At 53.1% G+C, this 14,208-nt stretch overlaps 1 protein-coding gene across 19 annotated transcripts in view; it reads left to right on the forward strand.

Annotated features, from left to right (window-relative positions):
* Nucleotides 1-11,560, forward strand: part of AKAP13 (A-kinase anchoring protein 13) — a 253,883-nt gene extending 242,323 nt beyond the window's left edge. For 18 of the 19 annotated variants that reach the window (XM_074317388.2, XM_074317390.2, XM_074317392.2 and 15 more), the window contains 6 exons: nucleotides 40-110; nucleotides 570-614; nucleotides 3,227-3,277; nucleotides 3,994-4,443; nucleotides 5,811-6,144; nucleotides 6,870-11,560. In XM_074317388.2, coding sequence (XP_074173489.2) covers nucleotides 40-110; nucleotides 570-614; nucleotides 3,227-3,277; nucleotides 3,994-4,443; nucleotides 5,811-6,144; nucleotides 6,870-6,919 — 1,001 coding nt within the window. In that variant the 3' untranslated portion in view covers nucleotides 6,920-11,560. The remainder of the gene's footprint in view (nucleotides 1-39; nucleotides 111-569; nucleotides 615-3,226; nucleotides 3,278-3,993; nucleotides 4,444-5,810; nucleotides 6,145-6,869) is intronic. The other variant, XM_074317391.2, reaches the window with a different exon arrangement.
* The last annotated feature ends 2,648 nt before the right edge of the window (nucleotides 11,561-14,208 follow it).

Raw genomic sequence — 14,208 nt, forward strand, 5'->3', positions numbered from 1 at the left:
CTTTGAAAAACTGTGTTTGTTTGTTTGTTTGTTGTTTAGGAGGTGATAAGGAAGAGGGAGATGATGGTCAAGATCTTAGGAGAACAGAGTCAGACAGTGGTCTGAAAAAGGTACTTCTTTCTAAAGTATACTATTGACGACTGCCTGAGCATTTCCCTCTGATTTCACTACCTCTGAACTTAGTCCACTTTTGGTCCCATTTTGGATGCTGACTTGCTGTTTTTATTTCCGACTTTGCTTTAAGAAGAAAGCACATTAAACCCAGTACACTTAGGGTCCCCACGTTAGGACTCTCTGGCTTGCCGCCTCAGCGTCCTGTGTTCACGCTCGTAGCTCAGCCTCAGCCCTGGCAGGACCAGCTTCCTCCAGAGGTTTGTCTAAATGCCCCAAACCAACCTGAGCTCTGGAGGAGGCTTGAGTGACAGGTCAGCCGCAAATCTCATTCACCTGCAGTGGGAGGCTGTGGGGGCAGGGACCTGAGTGGACGCCACAGCATGACTCACACTCATTGAACATAATTTGTCTCAGGACCTTCATTTTTTTTGAAATGTGTGTTTTCTGTTTTATAGGGTGGAAATGCTAACCTAGCCTTTGTACTTAAGAGGAACAATGAGGTAAGGACGTTGTGAGCTGTGCATGAGTGTGACTTACAATTGCTGGGTTGGGAATACCCACTCTGTTCGCTGGTACAGACAGGCTGACTCCCGGCCCACAGGCAGTGCGGGGTTGTCGTGTCCGTTACCCTGCCTGTGCCCTGGCCCCGGGGCGTCCTCTTGGCGTCGCCTCCTAAAGTGGCCTCAGCTTCTCTCCAGGAGCCTCTTGCTTTCTCTGAACACGGGCTGTGACGCCCCCTTGGTGGTGTCTCCAGTCCAATCCCACTGAACAGAATTTGTGGCCTCCTTTCCTGTAACACGAGCCTGGGCCGGAAGCCACAAGCCTGGGACGTGGCATATTAACTCGTGGGTAACCCTGCGTAGTCATTTCTCGTCCTGCAAGGACTCGAGTGTTTTCCTTGAGCACTGCTTTTCACTTGACACACGTGTCACCCTGAAGGTGGTCTTGCTGGCCTTGGTGGCCTGCTCAGTGGCAGTCAGACTGCGATGCACGGCTTTTCCACCTCCCTTCAGCTGAGTGCCACTGACCCTGCAGGATAAGTCCCTTCTGTCACTGGCTCCCCTTCTCCAGGGTCCGCTCTTAGGAAGTCCTCTTGGAGTGACTGCCCTCTCCACACGTACTTGACTCTGAGCGAGTGAGTCTGTGTGTGGCCGGCTGGAATTACATATACGATAGCAGCTCTTTGGGGCCACCTCTCAGGATCTTGGTGTTTCTTCTTGCTTTTAACCTAATATTGTAAATCCCTGAGGAGCTCTGGTTTGAAATTTTAAAATAAGGGATTTCCCCTAAAAACACAGAAGGATATTGTTTTCTGTTTATTGGCATGGACGTCCAAATAGTGTGGAAGCTCCTTCACTGTTTATCCTTAAATAAAATAGACCTGCTCTCACACAGGCTGTTACTCTCTGTATCTGCTGCTTGAAAGCTCTTGGTTGATTTTTCCATTTGGCAACGTCTTCCCTTATATTTAATGAGAAGAGTCAGGTAGTAAATAGTGCAGGACAGTGTTTTCCAGGTATTCATTTCAGCCTGGATTATACACTATAGATGCTTGGGAGTCAGCGGCTCCTCTGCGATCTTCCTCCCTCCCTCTCTCTCCCTCGCCCTCTCTCTCTCACCTAAGAACATGCTTACATCAGAGGTACAATGTATTCTCAGGAGAGCGAAGCCTGATAATTGAGTTTTTTGTGTTTTAAGTATTATAAAAGGAATACATTTTCATGGAAGAAAATTTGAAAAATGTGCAATAATGTAAAAAAGGAAAACAATATAACGCCACCACTGAAAAACAACTCCAGTAAAATACTCGATATTTCTGTTTCCAGCCTTTTCTTCTACATACCACATATTCCTAGGTCTAAGTTTGTGAGCAATAAAATATAGTCCTATACACAGTTGGTATGCGTTCTCCCTGGAGCGTCACACCCTGAAGTGTTTTTCTCTAAACACACCTTAGAAGCATTTCCGCAGAGCGTTTTCATGCAGACATGCTCTACCAGCTGCATGTGGTGATGTCTTGTACCATCATTTACGTAATCTCTCCGTGGTCATTCTTTCTCGGCTCTTTTGCTTTTCGAATGATGCCCCTGAGAACGTCCTTACCCCTGCATTTATTACGTCCCCAGCTGCACACTGGTCCTAGAGACAACAAGGTTGTGCAGGGAGTTCCCCGGCCATCAGCACAGCATTCGTTTCCATCTGGCTTTCACCAACATCAGGAAGTTTCATTTTTTTTCATTGACATTTTGTTGGTCTGATGAGTTCAAGTGGTATTTCTCTATTTTGCATTGATTTGACTTTAAATACAATTGAATCATTTTTAATATGTTTTGTAACTGGCCATTGTATTTCTTCTTTTCTAAATTGCTGGATTTATAGTTCCTTGCTGTTTCTCTATGAGGGTTTTCATTTCTTACAGATCTGTGAGAGTCTTTTTTAAATCAAAGAGGTTTTCATTTCACTTTCTGTTCAGTTTGTCATTTTTGCCTTTTAATTTTACATTTCATAGAGTGACAGTTGAAGATTTGTGTATGTGTGGTTTTTTCCCCTCCTTCTGTCTTCAAAAAGCCTTCCCTGTTTCAAGATCAGAAACACATTCTCCTATTTTCTTATAGCTCCTTTATGGTTCTTTTTTTTTTTTACATTTAAATTTAAATCGATTTGAATGCTTTTTGTGTGAGCCAGGATCTGAAAGTTTTCCAAAGATTTAGCCAGTTTTCTCAGAATAATTCACTGAATTTTCTTCCCTTCCCCATTGACTTAGAAATGCTACTTATATCATTCACTAAATTCTTACGATTTGCTTCTGGGTTTTCTGTTCTATTGGTACATGTGTCATTTTTGTGCCAGTCATTTTAAAGACCTGGAGTGTTTAATACATTTTCCTGTGTGTTGATGGCCCTCTCCACACACAGTGACTGTGTTCGTTTGCTCGTGTTTTGTTTTTCTTTGCTGTCTGTACCTGCGTCTTCTCCTTGATGCTTTCAGTTTGAGAATAATTCATTCACGCGCAAGCCCCTTGCTGTGTGTTAGGAGGTTACCTGGTCAGGCGACAGGCAGTGTGGGGTCCGGCCCCGTCCTGACGCGCTGTCTCCATTGTGTCCCTTGGCAGCAGGTCGTCCAGAGCATCGTTCATCTCCACGAGCTGCTCAGCACGTTGCAGGTACGTGCCTTTCTCTTTCACCCCTTCACTTATTTCTTGTGAGAAAAACAGTGAAGAACGCGTGGTGTTGGCCTGGGTCTTTGCGGTCATAGGTTGTTCATGGGTAAGTGGGGCCCTCAGTCCAGAGAATACTGGCTCTCGTGATGGGAAAGGTCACAGAATGCAGCGGGTAGAGTGCCATCGGCCTTGTAAGACCACAGCTGGGAGCAGATGGCAGGCGGTAGGGCCAGTTGATGGCCAGGCCACAAAGCACACGGGGCGCCATCATGTAGTTAAGGATCATTTCGGTCTAGAAAGGCTTTCGTATGATTACAAGTTTCCATATTCCGTATGTCTCTGTGGTCCTTGGATTGGGTGGCCCTCCCAAAACAGTGACTATTCAGTACGTTCTGGAACATCCCCCGGTTCTGCTTGCTTCCTTTCTTGAAGAGCCAAGGGTCTCATCCCTCCCTGCCCCCGCCCGCAGCACACTCACTCCCCACCTCCCAGGCAGGGCCAGTGCCTGCAGACAGCACAGGGCGGAGTTGGAGAAGACACAGTTCCCGCACGGTTGACATCCCGTTTGTAACTGCCCGTGGTTATCCCGGAGCCTTTTGCCCAGAGCAGCTTAAAACTAAGGGGCGAGTTGTGGTCTGTGTGGTGGCTAGTGCGCCCGGTGCGGGGGCAGGAGCCCGCCCGTCGCCCTCCTCCTGCCACAGTCGCCTCTCTCTCCTCAGGGCGTGGTGTCACAGCAGGACAGCTACATCGAGGACCAGAAGCTGCTGCTGACGGAGCGTGCGCTCACGCGGAGCTCGTCCCGCCCCAGCTCCCTCATCGAGCAGGAGAAGCAGCGCAGCCTGGAGAAGCAGCGCCAGGACCTGGCCAACCTGCAGCGGCAGCAGGCCCAGCACCTGGAGGAGAAGCGCCGGCGGGAGCGCGAGTGGGAGGCCCGCGAGGGGGCGCTGCAGGAGCGCGAGGCCCGGCTGGCGCAGCGCGAGGCGGAGGTGCGCCGGGGGCAGCAGGACCTGGAGAGGGACCGGGACGAGCTCCAGCAGAAGAAGGGCGCCTACCAGTACGACCTGGAGAGGCTGCGCGCGGCGCAGCGGCAGCTGGAGCGCGAGCAGGAGCAGCTGAAACGGGATGCGGAGCGGCTCAGCCAGCGGCAGATGGAGCGGGACGCCTGTCAGGTAACGAGCCCGCAGCTGGGAGGGGCCCGCTGTCCCCGTCACTTAGGCCGGGTCACGACTGACCAAAGGAAGACCCGTCTGTGTCCGAGAAACTTAGTGGAGAGAGAAAGCCTGTTTTTACAGAATGTTTTTTTACACTAAAGGGGCAGGTGAGGGAGTGAGTCTTTTTCTCCTTTTTCCACGTCTAAGAGGTTGACGAGGAGAATGGAAATGCTGGGGGTTGGAGCTGAGCGCCACGTCCCGCAGCCGTTGGGGGGAGTAGTCTCTGCGCGGCTGAGAATGGGGTCACGCAGCCGGGACTGCAGGAGCAACCCCTGTGCTCGGAACCCGCGCGGCCCCACCTCGGGGAGCCGGTGTCTGTCTGGCGGGGAGAGCAGCAAGGATGAGGGACCCCCAGACACAGGAAGTGGCACTGATGTGTGAGTTGCCGAAAGGGCCCGCGTGGTGGGCGCGGGCGTCAGGTCCAGGGAAGCTCCCGCGCAGCAGACGGAAGGGAGGCGGCGCGCTCTGTGGACAGAGGAGATTCGCGGTGGGGTGCGGTGAGGCCTTGCTCTTTCGGTAGCTGCCGCTTACGTGGGAGGCTGTCGGTTTTGCGGCACGTGGACTCCCGAGTTGCTTTCCGTGAGATTCCGTGGCTGTTCTGGAACACGGACACTGGCAGATGGAAAGGCTGAGTGTGCACAGGTCGCCTGCTGGGGGATGCTTGTGTCATGTTGCTGTTTGATTGATTGATTGGCCTTGGACCATAAAAGAAAATTAAACTGACATCTTCCGGAAGGGGCAGTTTAGCTTCCTGCGGAGGTTTTCAGACAAATGGTGGGGAGCAGCGAATGGCTCTGAGCTGCCGCTTGTGACACAGGGTGCATCCCTCCCCATCCCGGTCAGATCAGCGGGGCTTCCGCGGAGGACGGCTCCGCACTCAGAGCAGAGAATAGGCCCGTCATCATCTTCTACCGTCGGTTTAGCCTTTGACTGGAATCTTGGTATAAATTCCACTCCCCACCTTCCCTCTGACCTGAACCGGCTTCTAGAATCCCTCAGTCCCGATATAATTACGCCCTTGTTTCTGCAGGAAGCGGCAGCTCAGCTCTTTTCTAAGCTGCCTCACCCAAGATCCTCTTACTTCATGACGCTGATATTAAGTGCATGTAGTAAACATAGTATTTTTAACACTTTCATGGATGCTCCTTGGGGGATGGCAGTAAACAGAACTGAGAAGTTCTGGATCGTCTCACATCGCGCTCTGTGGTGTCCGGGGACAAGGGTCGCGCCAGGCAGACCACCCCGTTCACCTCAGCCCGCACCCGTCGATGGGCCCGGGGTGCTGCCAGCCTCTGACCTAAAGCCCTTCTCTTGCCCACGTGCAGGTGTCACAGCAACACACCAAGCTGCTGCGGATCCCGACCTTCTTGCCCAACCCTGAGGAGACCCCCCTGTCACCTGCACCTTTGATAGCCAAATCAGGGTCCCTGGACTCAGAACTCTCAGTGTCCCCAAAAAGGAACAGCCTCTCTCGGACACAGAAAGATAAGGGGCCTTTTCACATACTGAGTTCCACCAGCCAGACCAGCAGAGTGCCAGAGGGGCCGAGCCAGACGCCGGTGTCCACGCTCTCCTCCACACGCCTGTTTGGATTAGCGAAGCCAAAGGACAAGAAGGAGAAGAAGAAGAAGAGCAAGGGCGGCCGCGCGCAGCCCGGCGGTGAGTCCCCCCCGTGTCCCTGCGTCCTGAGGAGGGGCAGACGGGAGTGGCGTGAGGCGGGTTAGAAAGGCGAGCCGTTCAGGCGTGTGAAAGCCAGTCTGTTCCACTTCTCACCAAACCCACGTGCTCTGCCCGCCAGCACTGCCGGACTTGCAGTGTGACACTAATTCCACCAGCCGCTCAGAGCCCAGTGTGTGGCACCTGTGTGCAGAGTAGAGCGCACGCTTCGTTTCCAGGCATTTCCTACCCGCGTAAGGGACCCACACCCACCTGAAGGAACAGTTACACCTTCCCTGCCTTCCCAGAGGGTAACTGGTGCTCAGTGAGCATTTCCCGAGATCTGATTGAATCCTCGAGGTGACTGGAGCATGCGAGGCTGACTCCAGGGGAGCCCGGGGGCCCGAAACTCAGCGAGAGTAACATGCTCGGGATTAGTGGCACCGAGCAGGCGGCAGGCTCGTGCCCCACCTGCGCAGACGGCCCCCGCGCCCCTGCTCTCCCTTCCTTTTCCTGACCTGCTTAAGAATGCAGCGTCCCTGCTTCTGCACAGTTCAAGGGAGCAGTAGACACTGAACCCCGTTACTGAAGCAGTTAGGGAACCCACCCTGCAGGCAGGTCATGGCCCACCAGCCCGTCATCTGTTTAGCATTCCAGAAGACTTGAGTTTGGGGCCAAAAAGAGCAGTTTTTTCAGACCTTCTTCCTTCTTGGTCTCCCGTCTCACAGATGGCCCTGTGTCAGAAGTGCCCACAGAGGGTGAAGAGATCTTCTGCTGACCCCTTCCTCGGCTGGCCGTGTCAGCAGCCCCACTCCCTGCTCTTCCTGCGTGCCCACTCGCTCACACGGACACCCGTGCTCTCAAGCGTCCACTCCTCCACGCTGTCCCAGGTCCTGGGCCAGACAAATACGTGGTCCTGAGCGCCAGGGTGGGTAAGGAGGCCCCAGATTTGTGACTGCGGATTATTTGTGGGTCGGGGCCGGCCCCACTGAGGGTGTCACACCGAAAGTGACGGCCCCCGAAGTCCAGGCGATGATTTTGGACAAGTCAGGAATTCCTGAAACCTGAATGTTTCCAAGTGAGGTATGACACGCCAGCTGCATTTATTTGGGGAACACAAGGAAAACTCATACAGCGGGTAGTTTGGACTTAATGTGTGTACACATACGGTCACCCGTCCGCGTATCCACATGGGCTACGGCAGAATTATGCACGGTCTGTCCCAGATGCCTGGTCAGCTGAGCTCGGCGCAGGACGTACTGCCTGGTCCTGCGCAGGTGGCCTCACCCCTGCCTGCCCACACCTCACCCCTCCCCACCTACACCCCTCCCCTCCCCGTCCATACCTCACCCCTTTTTGCATGTAACTCTCAGTTCATTTTAGAAGGGATGACACACATTTGTGAAAACCAGTGAGAGAAGCATACGATCTGCACCATCTTGATTTGGGGGTTTGAGTCACACGGACACACACACAAGGTCTAATTTCATCGTTCAATCCCAGAAGAGATCCTATGCTGGCTTTCTCAGGTGTTTGCCCACATCTTCTGGGCACAGATGAAGTAGAGGCCGCCTCACCATGACCTCTGCCGTGTGACACTTTTTGGTTGTCACTGACCATTCAGAAGTGGCCACGGCCTCCTGGCCGTATTCCTGAGACTTGGTGACGGCTCCCCAAGGGAAGCTGGGTCTGCCTGCCCTCCCTGTGGGAGCCCGTGGGCACTGTCCACCACACCACAAGGGGCCACCTGCGTCCCCTGCAGTGACGTTGTCCCCGCCCCTATACTAACTAGGACAACTGGCCGAGAAGTAGGTTCAGGTGAAGGTGTTAAGCCCGTACAGTGGTTTGCGCCAGTGCAGGCAAGAGAAAACGCAGCCCGGAAGGTGTGGCTTGGGAGGGTTCTCCTTCGGTCAGGGGGCATTGGCAAACTTTAATTTTTAAAACATTTTTTAAAACCTAACGGTCTATTGTTTATTGTCCTCTACCCCTTGAAGATGCCTCAAATGCTGCCTGTATTTTCTGTTCGTTTTTTCTCTCCTTTTTCCTACTGTGTTTCGATCTGTATTTGCTCGCAGCTTGTCACCAGCTGGTAGATACAGGACGGTTCCCTCCGGACCCCACACACCTGCCACACCGGTCGCTCCCTGTGAGAGGAGACCCTGGGAGATTCTGTGCTTTACATGTGGCCTCCGATGCCTGCTTTGTGCCCCTCAGGAGCATGGGTCTCCGGACATACTTTTTAAAAAACAAAAAAAGCTGTAACTTGGTGCTTGTTGATGAGTTGCAAGCTGGCCTTGCACAGGGAGATATTTATCTTTCAGTTTATTTGAAAGAGGTCTGGTTTAACATTGTTAGCTTAGATTTGTTTTATTTATTGTGTGTGTGTGTGTGAGAGAGAGAGAGAGAGAGAGAGAGAGAGAGAGAGAGAGAGAGAGAAGGGTAACATACCAGCCCCAAACGGTTTCAGCCATCTGATCTCTGCAGAGTCAACAGCCAGCCGCTGCTGTGTGTTTGTCAAAGTGCCGTGAAGGCCCAAAAGAAGTTAAGGCTGGAGAAGGGGTCCCCTTCCTTCCTTCCTCCCACCCCATGTCATTCTTTGATCAAGGGACGTCTTGCTTGAGAGTTAAGCAGGTTGCCACCTATGAGCAATATATGCCTATTTTTATCACGGAGCTTTCTTACCCTTCAGTACTAGACTTTAGGAACAAACCCAGCTGATTTTCTGTTGAAACCATGTGTCCCCCCTGCCTGACCCCCAAAATCCCTAAACAGCAAAAAAGCTAAGCTGCTTCCTTCACCTGATCCCCCAACAGCTCCGTCTGGCTCTCAGAACTGTGTGGAGCTCAGCTGTCGGTCCTTGTCACTTGCTCGAGTTACCCCGACACTTGACGTCCCCCAGAGAAGCACTCTGCTAGAAAGGAGGGCCCTGGCGAATGCAGACAGACCCACGTCCTTCCTCGCTGGGTCCACGTGAGCCAGGCCGCTCTGTGCTTGAAGCAGGAAGGGCTTCGTGCCAGTGAGATTTTCTGTCACGTACGCTCTTCACAGAAGCGCCATGGACACTGAGTTCTGGGCTTGGCTGCACAGCTTGATTTCAGTTTCAAACTCTTTTACTCCCAGCTGACTGTAATGTTTAAGCGGCTTTGGGGTCTTGGTGGCAGTTTCTAAAAGTGGGGATTCCACCCCCACCCCCACCCCCACCCACTTAGATTTGGTCAGGTTGTGGTTGGACAAGTTTAGAATCAGAATCAGAAGGTAGGCTCCTGCTTTGCTCAGACCGCCCACCTGCACCGAGAACGTGGTCCGCGGCACGGGGAGAACCACTTCCCAGGTCCCTGCTTCTCCCCCCTTTGGAATTGAACTCAGGGGTCACTGCTGTGCTTCGGGCACTCCCTGCGTTGTTCCTGCTGTGCTTGTGACTTTGACAGCTGCCCTGTCGCTGAGTCTAAGCCCTGTTGGTGTCTGTCCTGTGAGAAGGGGCTGTCTTCTAGGGTGGCTCAGATTCAATTCCCCGTGGTGTCCCCACGCTAGGAAGCCATGCTTCTCCATCAAACCCAAGAAATCCGATGTCCAGCATTGTGTTTAAGTTTTGGGGGGACAGATGGGCACACCATCCAGAATCCCCAGGTTTCCAGAATCTAATGAATTTTCTGGAAGGAGGCTGTATCTTCTCTCAATTATATCATCTCAGTAGATGTCATCCTAATTGGGTGGCATGTGCACTTTACATGCTGTCATCAGCTGGCTTCATTTTTATGACAATCAACTATGTTAACTGTTTCCTTTTTTGAAAATGGAGAGGGTTACAGAACATGCGAATTGCCCTCAGGCAGTGCTGCCCCCGGCCAACATTCCATCCTCTACCCCAGAGAGAGAGCTGTGGGCAAATCCAGAGCAAGGTTTTTTATTTTTTGAGAAGGTACGAATCTTACCTTTTTTCCTCTTAAGTCTCAGGGGAATACCACTGAAAGTTGTCCTTTTGCTCCCTTTGTTACCTTCCCAAGCCCCTGGCCCTACCAGTAGTGACGCACAAATCTTTTACACCCTTGGGGTTTGTTGGACCGTTATGGGGGGGAGACATAGTGTGTAGGGATTTCAGAAAAGAAGCTTCACCTTAAATACAAGGTAGAACCATATCCATGACCTTCGAGCCAGAACTTGATCCGGAAACTGCTGTTTACAGAAGTACTTGATATTCCATCCTTTTGTCTCGGGCGTTCTTTTTCTAAAGCCTGTTCTCTCTCCCCGAGGATTTTGGCATTGGCATTGGAGCGGCAGTTTACTGCGGTGTTGATGGGTGGCCACTTGTGCCCAGAGGACAGCCGAGCCCTGGGAGGGGGTTAGAGAGACGGTCCTGCTGAGTGGGCTCCAGTGGCCATAAGGAGGGTGGCCTGGAAGGGACACGACCCTTCGAGGGTAGGCATCCACCCCCGTGCTTGGACTCCTTGGAATGGGGAACCCAGAAATAAGCCTGTAGATTAACCTGTGCAGGGGTGAGAGGTGTGTGGCTTGCCTTCCTTCAGGAGTGTTGTGACAACATGACTGGGGTGGTCCCAGCCCAGCGCTTGCTCTCATTGACCCCCCCCCCCCCCCCCCCATGAGACAAGGAAAGGGGCAGCGTGGTTTGGTTCTTCCTTTTCCTTTCAATGCAGCATAACATTCTCGGTTAAGAGAGCTTTGGACTCTGCTCCCTGCTGGCCAGGTGTGAAAATGAAAAGCATTTTAATGCTACCATAAAGGGGAAAAAAGGGGGGCATGGGAAACAAAACAAGGACTTCTTTCCATATCCTGATCTGATAGAAGTGAAAAGATGGACAGGCCTTGAATTATTTCTCCATCTTGCTAAGGTTTAAAGATGTGCAGACCCAAGTGGTTAAAGTCTCTCTGGCCCAGGCCCGGCTGCCCTGCTTCAGACACCCAGTCGGAGCCCTGCAGGGTGGGGGCTCACTGCCTCTGTGCACCCCAGGTCTTCACCCGCCTCTTGCAGCCGCCTGGCAGGATGGGCAGCGGGAGCTCACTGGTGGGACCCGCCCTGTGGTCACGGTTCCGCCTGTGGTTTCCTATGTGTCGCTTACCCCATGGGGGGAGGGGGCGGGGAGCCGCAGGACGCACAGGCGGGTGATTCTGTACCTCATACCTCTGCTTTCCTTTGTTGTTTCAAACGCTGTATGAGTATTTCTGTGCTAAATCCTATTAAATAAAAAGGGGTTAAACCCCAGATGCTGTATATTAATTTGTAATTATGTATAAAGTAAAACAGTTTGGAACTGTAAAGATTCTTTTCAGTGTGTTTTCTGGAATTCTCCCACAACACACTGGCCTTGTATTTTATTTATCTCCCTGTCTGGTTACTGGCTCCGGACTCTTGTAAAGGCCCCCTCGACCCTTTCAAAAACAATAAATGTCCTTTACATCTTGACTGTGGCTATGATGTGTCCCGCGTTCCTGTCCCTGTGGGCTTCCTGGTAAAGGGGGTACCCCCTCCCCAACTCGAAGGACAGCCTTCTCCCCAGTGAAGCCTTATTTCTGTACTTGTGGGAACTGGAATCTGGAGGAGATCCTGAAGCTCTAAGCAGGTACATGGGGGAAGGACTCCCACCCTTTCCTGCAGCAGGGACCCAAAACCCGGGGGTGCCGGGGCAAACGATTTCCAGTTAAGTCAATGAAGAAAAAAATACCCTTTGCCATAGACTCTACGATGTAGAAAGATTAGTGTTCATTTGCCTTTCCTTGCCAATGTTCTTCACACCATCCCACTCCCAAAGACAGGCAATTGCCAAAAAGCAATTCAGGAAGAAAAATCTTACGTGCCTGGAGCTCCCCAGGGATTTCCAGGAGCTGATGGCAGAATGCCGGGGCTCCCAGAGACGGGCTGAACCGCACAGCAGGAGCTGTTGCTCACCCTGCTTGGGGCGCCTGTGACCCCTTTTCTAAGCTGCTGGCTGCCTCCCATTGGTGTCTGAGCCCCCTAAGTCCCCCTGGCCCTTGGGGACGGCTATATGGTGTCATGCTAAGCTACCTGGGTTCCTGGCTCTGCCACTTGCAAGCTCCCACTCAACAACAGAAAAAGTCCCGCCGGCGTGCCAAGTCTCTTCTTCAGTGAACTTGGACGTGGACCAATTTCTTAGAGTCTTTTGTCGCCTTGGCAACAGCTGCTCCCCAGAAGCCAGTGGAACACTGGTCCCTTCTCATCAGCTCCCTGCCCTCGGCTGTCACCAGCTCCAGCAGTCCCCTGCCCCACAGAGCCAGCAGGGCCAGGAGAGCAGTTCCCATGGCCTCCCACTGTCGCTGGGCCTGAGCCAGGGGCAGGCTCTGCCTGGGCAGCAAGGAGAGGGAGAAAGTTCCATCCATCCTTCCAGAAGAACAGCAGAGGCACAAAGCGCTCAGGCTTCCAAGGAGACTGGACTGCCTGCCATTCGACAGAGCAGTGGGCCCTCGCCTGCTCCGGAGGGAAACTACTGTGCCCAGGTCGTCTGCCACAGTGCAAACCAGGCTGCTGTGTGGCTTAAATAAAAGTGTTTTCTGCTTGCGGATCCCAGGCCTGAAAGAGAGCCCTGCCATGTGGGAGACCGGCACCTACCAACTGCCGTAGGATGGAGTTTGCAGCAAAGGCTCTGCCTGGACAGGACGTGTGGTAACGAATGCCACAGGACAGAAAGCCAAGAGCATGAGGATGCTAAAAACTCCTGAAGAGAGTTTGCAGAGAAAGGAGAAAAATGCAGGATACAGGTTTTGTTCTTTTCCTTGGAAGCAGTAACAAGCAGAATCAACCTGAGCTGAGCTGCAGAACGTCAGAAATAAACTCAGGAACTGCTTTCACTGGGGGACCTGTCACCTCATCCCCAGAGCAGCCTTGGGTCATGGGCGCCACCTCCATGGGGAGAAGCACCTCTAAGAGTTTGTTCTTGGATTCTTAGGCGATTCCTTTTTCCTTAAAATTGCCCCCATTTTTTCAGAGGCCTCAGGTCACCCAGAGGGTGACGAGGCCATGCAGTGTAGGTACCACTCTGCCACTGCTGTGGGTGTCCTGAGAGGAGGCGCAGCGAGAAAGGGGGTCAGGGTTTGGGAGGTGTTGGGGTGTGCTCCAGTTTCGGGGATGTGGGTTGCCGGCCCCCCTGCCCTCCCCACGCCCACCCGGCCCCAAGTCTCCAGCTGCTTTTGGTATCTAAGCTACAGCCTGGCGCAGTCCCAGGCCGCTCCTTTCTAGGCTAATTGCTGCTGTTCGCTGCTAGAAATAGTCCCCACTGAAGTCTGGGCTGCTCTCCCCTCCTGCAACCTTTGTAAAACTTCCCTTCTTCCTGGGAAATGGACAGGAGGGGAGAGGGCCCCAGGAGGGCCTGGTGGGAGAGGGCCTGGGGGAAGGGGAGTGACGTAAACTGCCTCCTGGGAACAGACCAGCTCAAAGCCAGCCCTGCTCTGCTCTCCCTCCTACGTTGCTCCTTCCCTTTGAGGGTCCCTGAACTTCCCTCCCCACCCCCAGCCCGGGAGTTGGATCTGGGCGGTTGCCTGGCCAACTTCATTCTTCCCAGCCTGGCCACCTGAAACAACGCTCCCTGCACCCCAGGAGCCTGGCTGGCGGCGAGGAGTTTGGGAGTGGGCCAAGCCAGGCTCCCGTTCCGGGGGCGGAGGGTGCTGTGGGCAAAGGCCGGGAGACCACGGGAGGTAGTCGGTCTCTTGGGAAAAGTCTCAAAATCAGGAAGCGAAAGCAAGTTTCTTAAGACTGTAGCCTTTCCAAGCAGGAGCGGAGGTCCTGACTGCAGTCACCACGTGGGACTCATGACATGAAAATCCAGGCCGGGGAGGAAGGGGAGGAAGCTCGCGTGCCAACGGGGCAATCTGAGCCTGCGCTGAGACTCACTGTGGGCTCTGGGCTTCCGTGCAGCCAGGGCTCAAGGGGAAACATGTGCTTCTAATGGGGTTTCCTGGCTTCCCCCAGAAAATCTGGAATGCTCTCTCTTCCCAGTTTTCTCCAACAAATTCCTCAGCTGGACACTTAATAAGATGGGGCAAAGGACATGGACATAATTGGGAAGTTGAGTAACCTCTTTATGTACCTGAGGAGCAATG

This window comes from Rhinolophus sinicus, chromosome 13 (genome assembly GCF_057876585.1).
Source record: "Rhinolophus sinicus isolate RSI-liver-muscle chromosome 13, RSI-T2T, whole genome shotgun sequence".
NCBI lineage: Eukaryota > Metazoa > Chordata > Mammalia > Chiroptera > Rhinolophidae > Rhinolophus > Rhinolophus sinicus.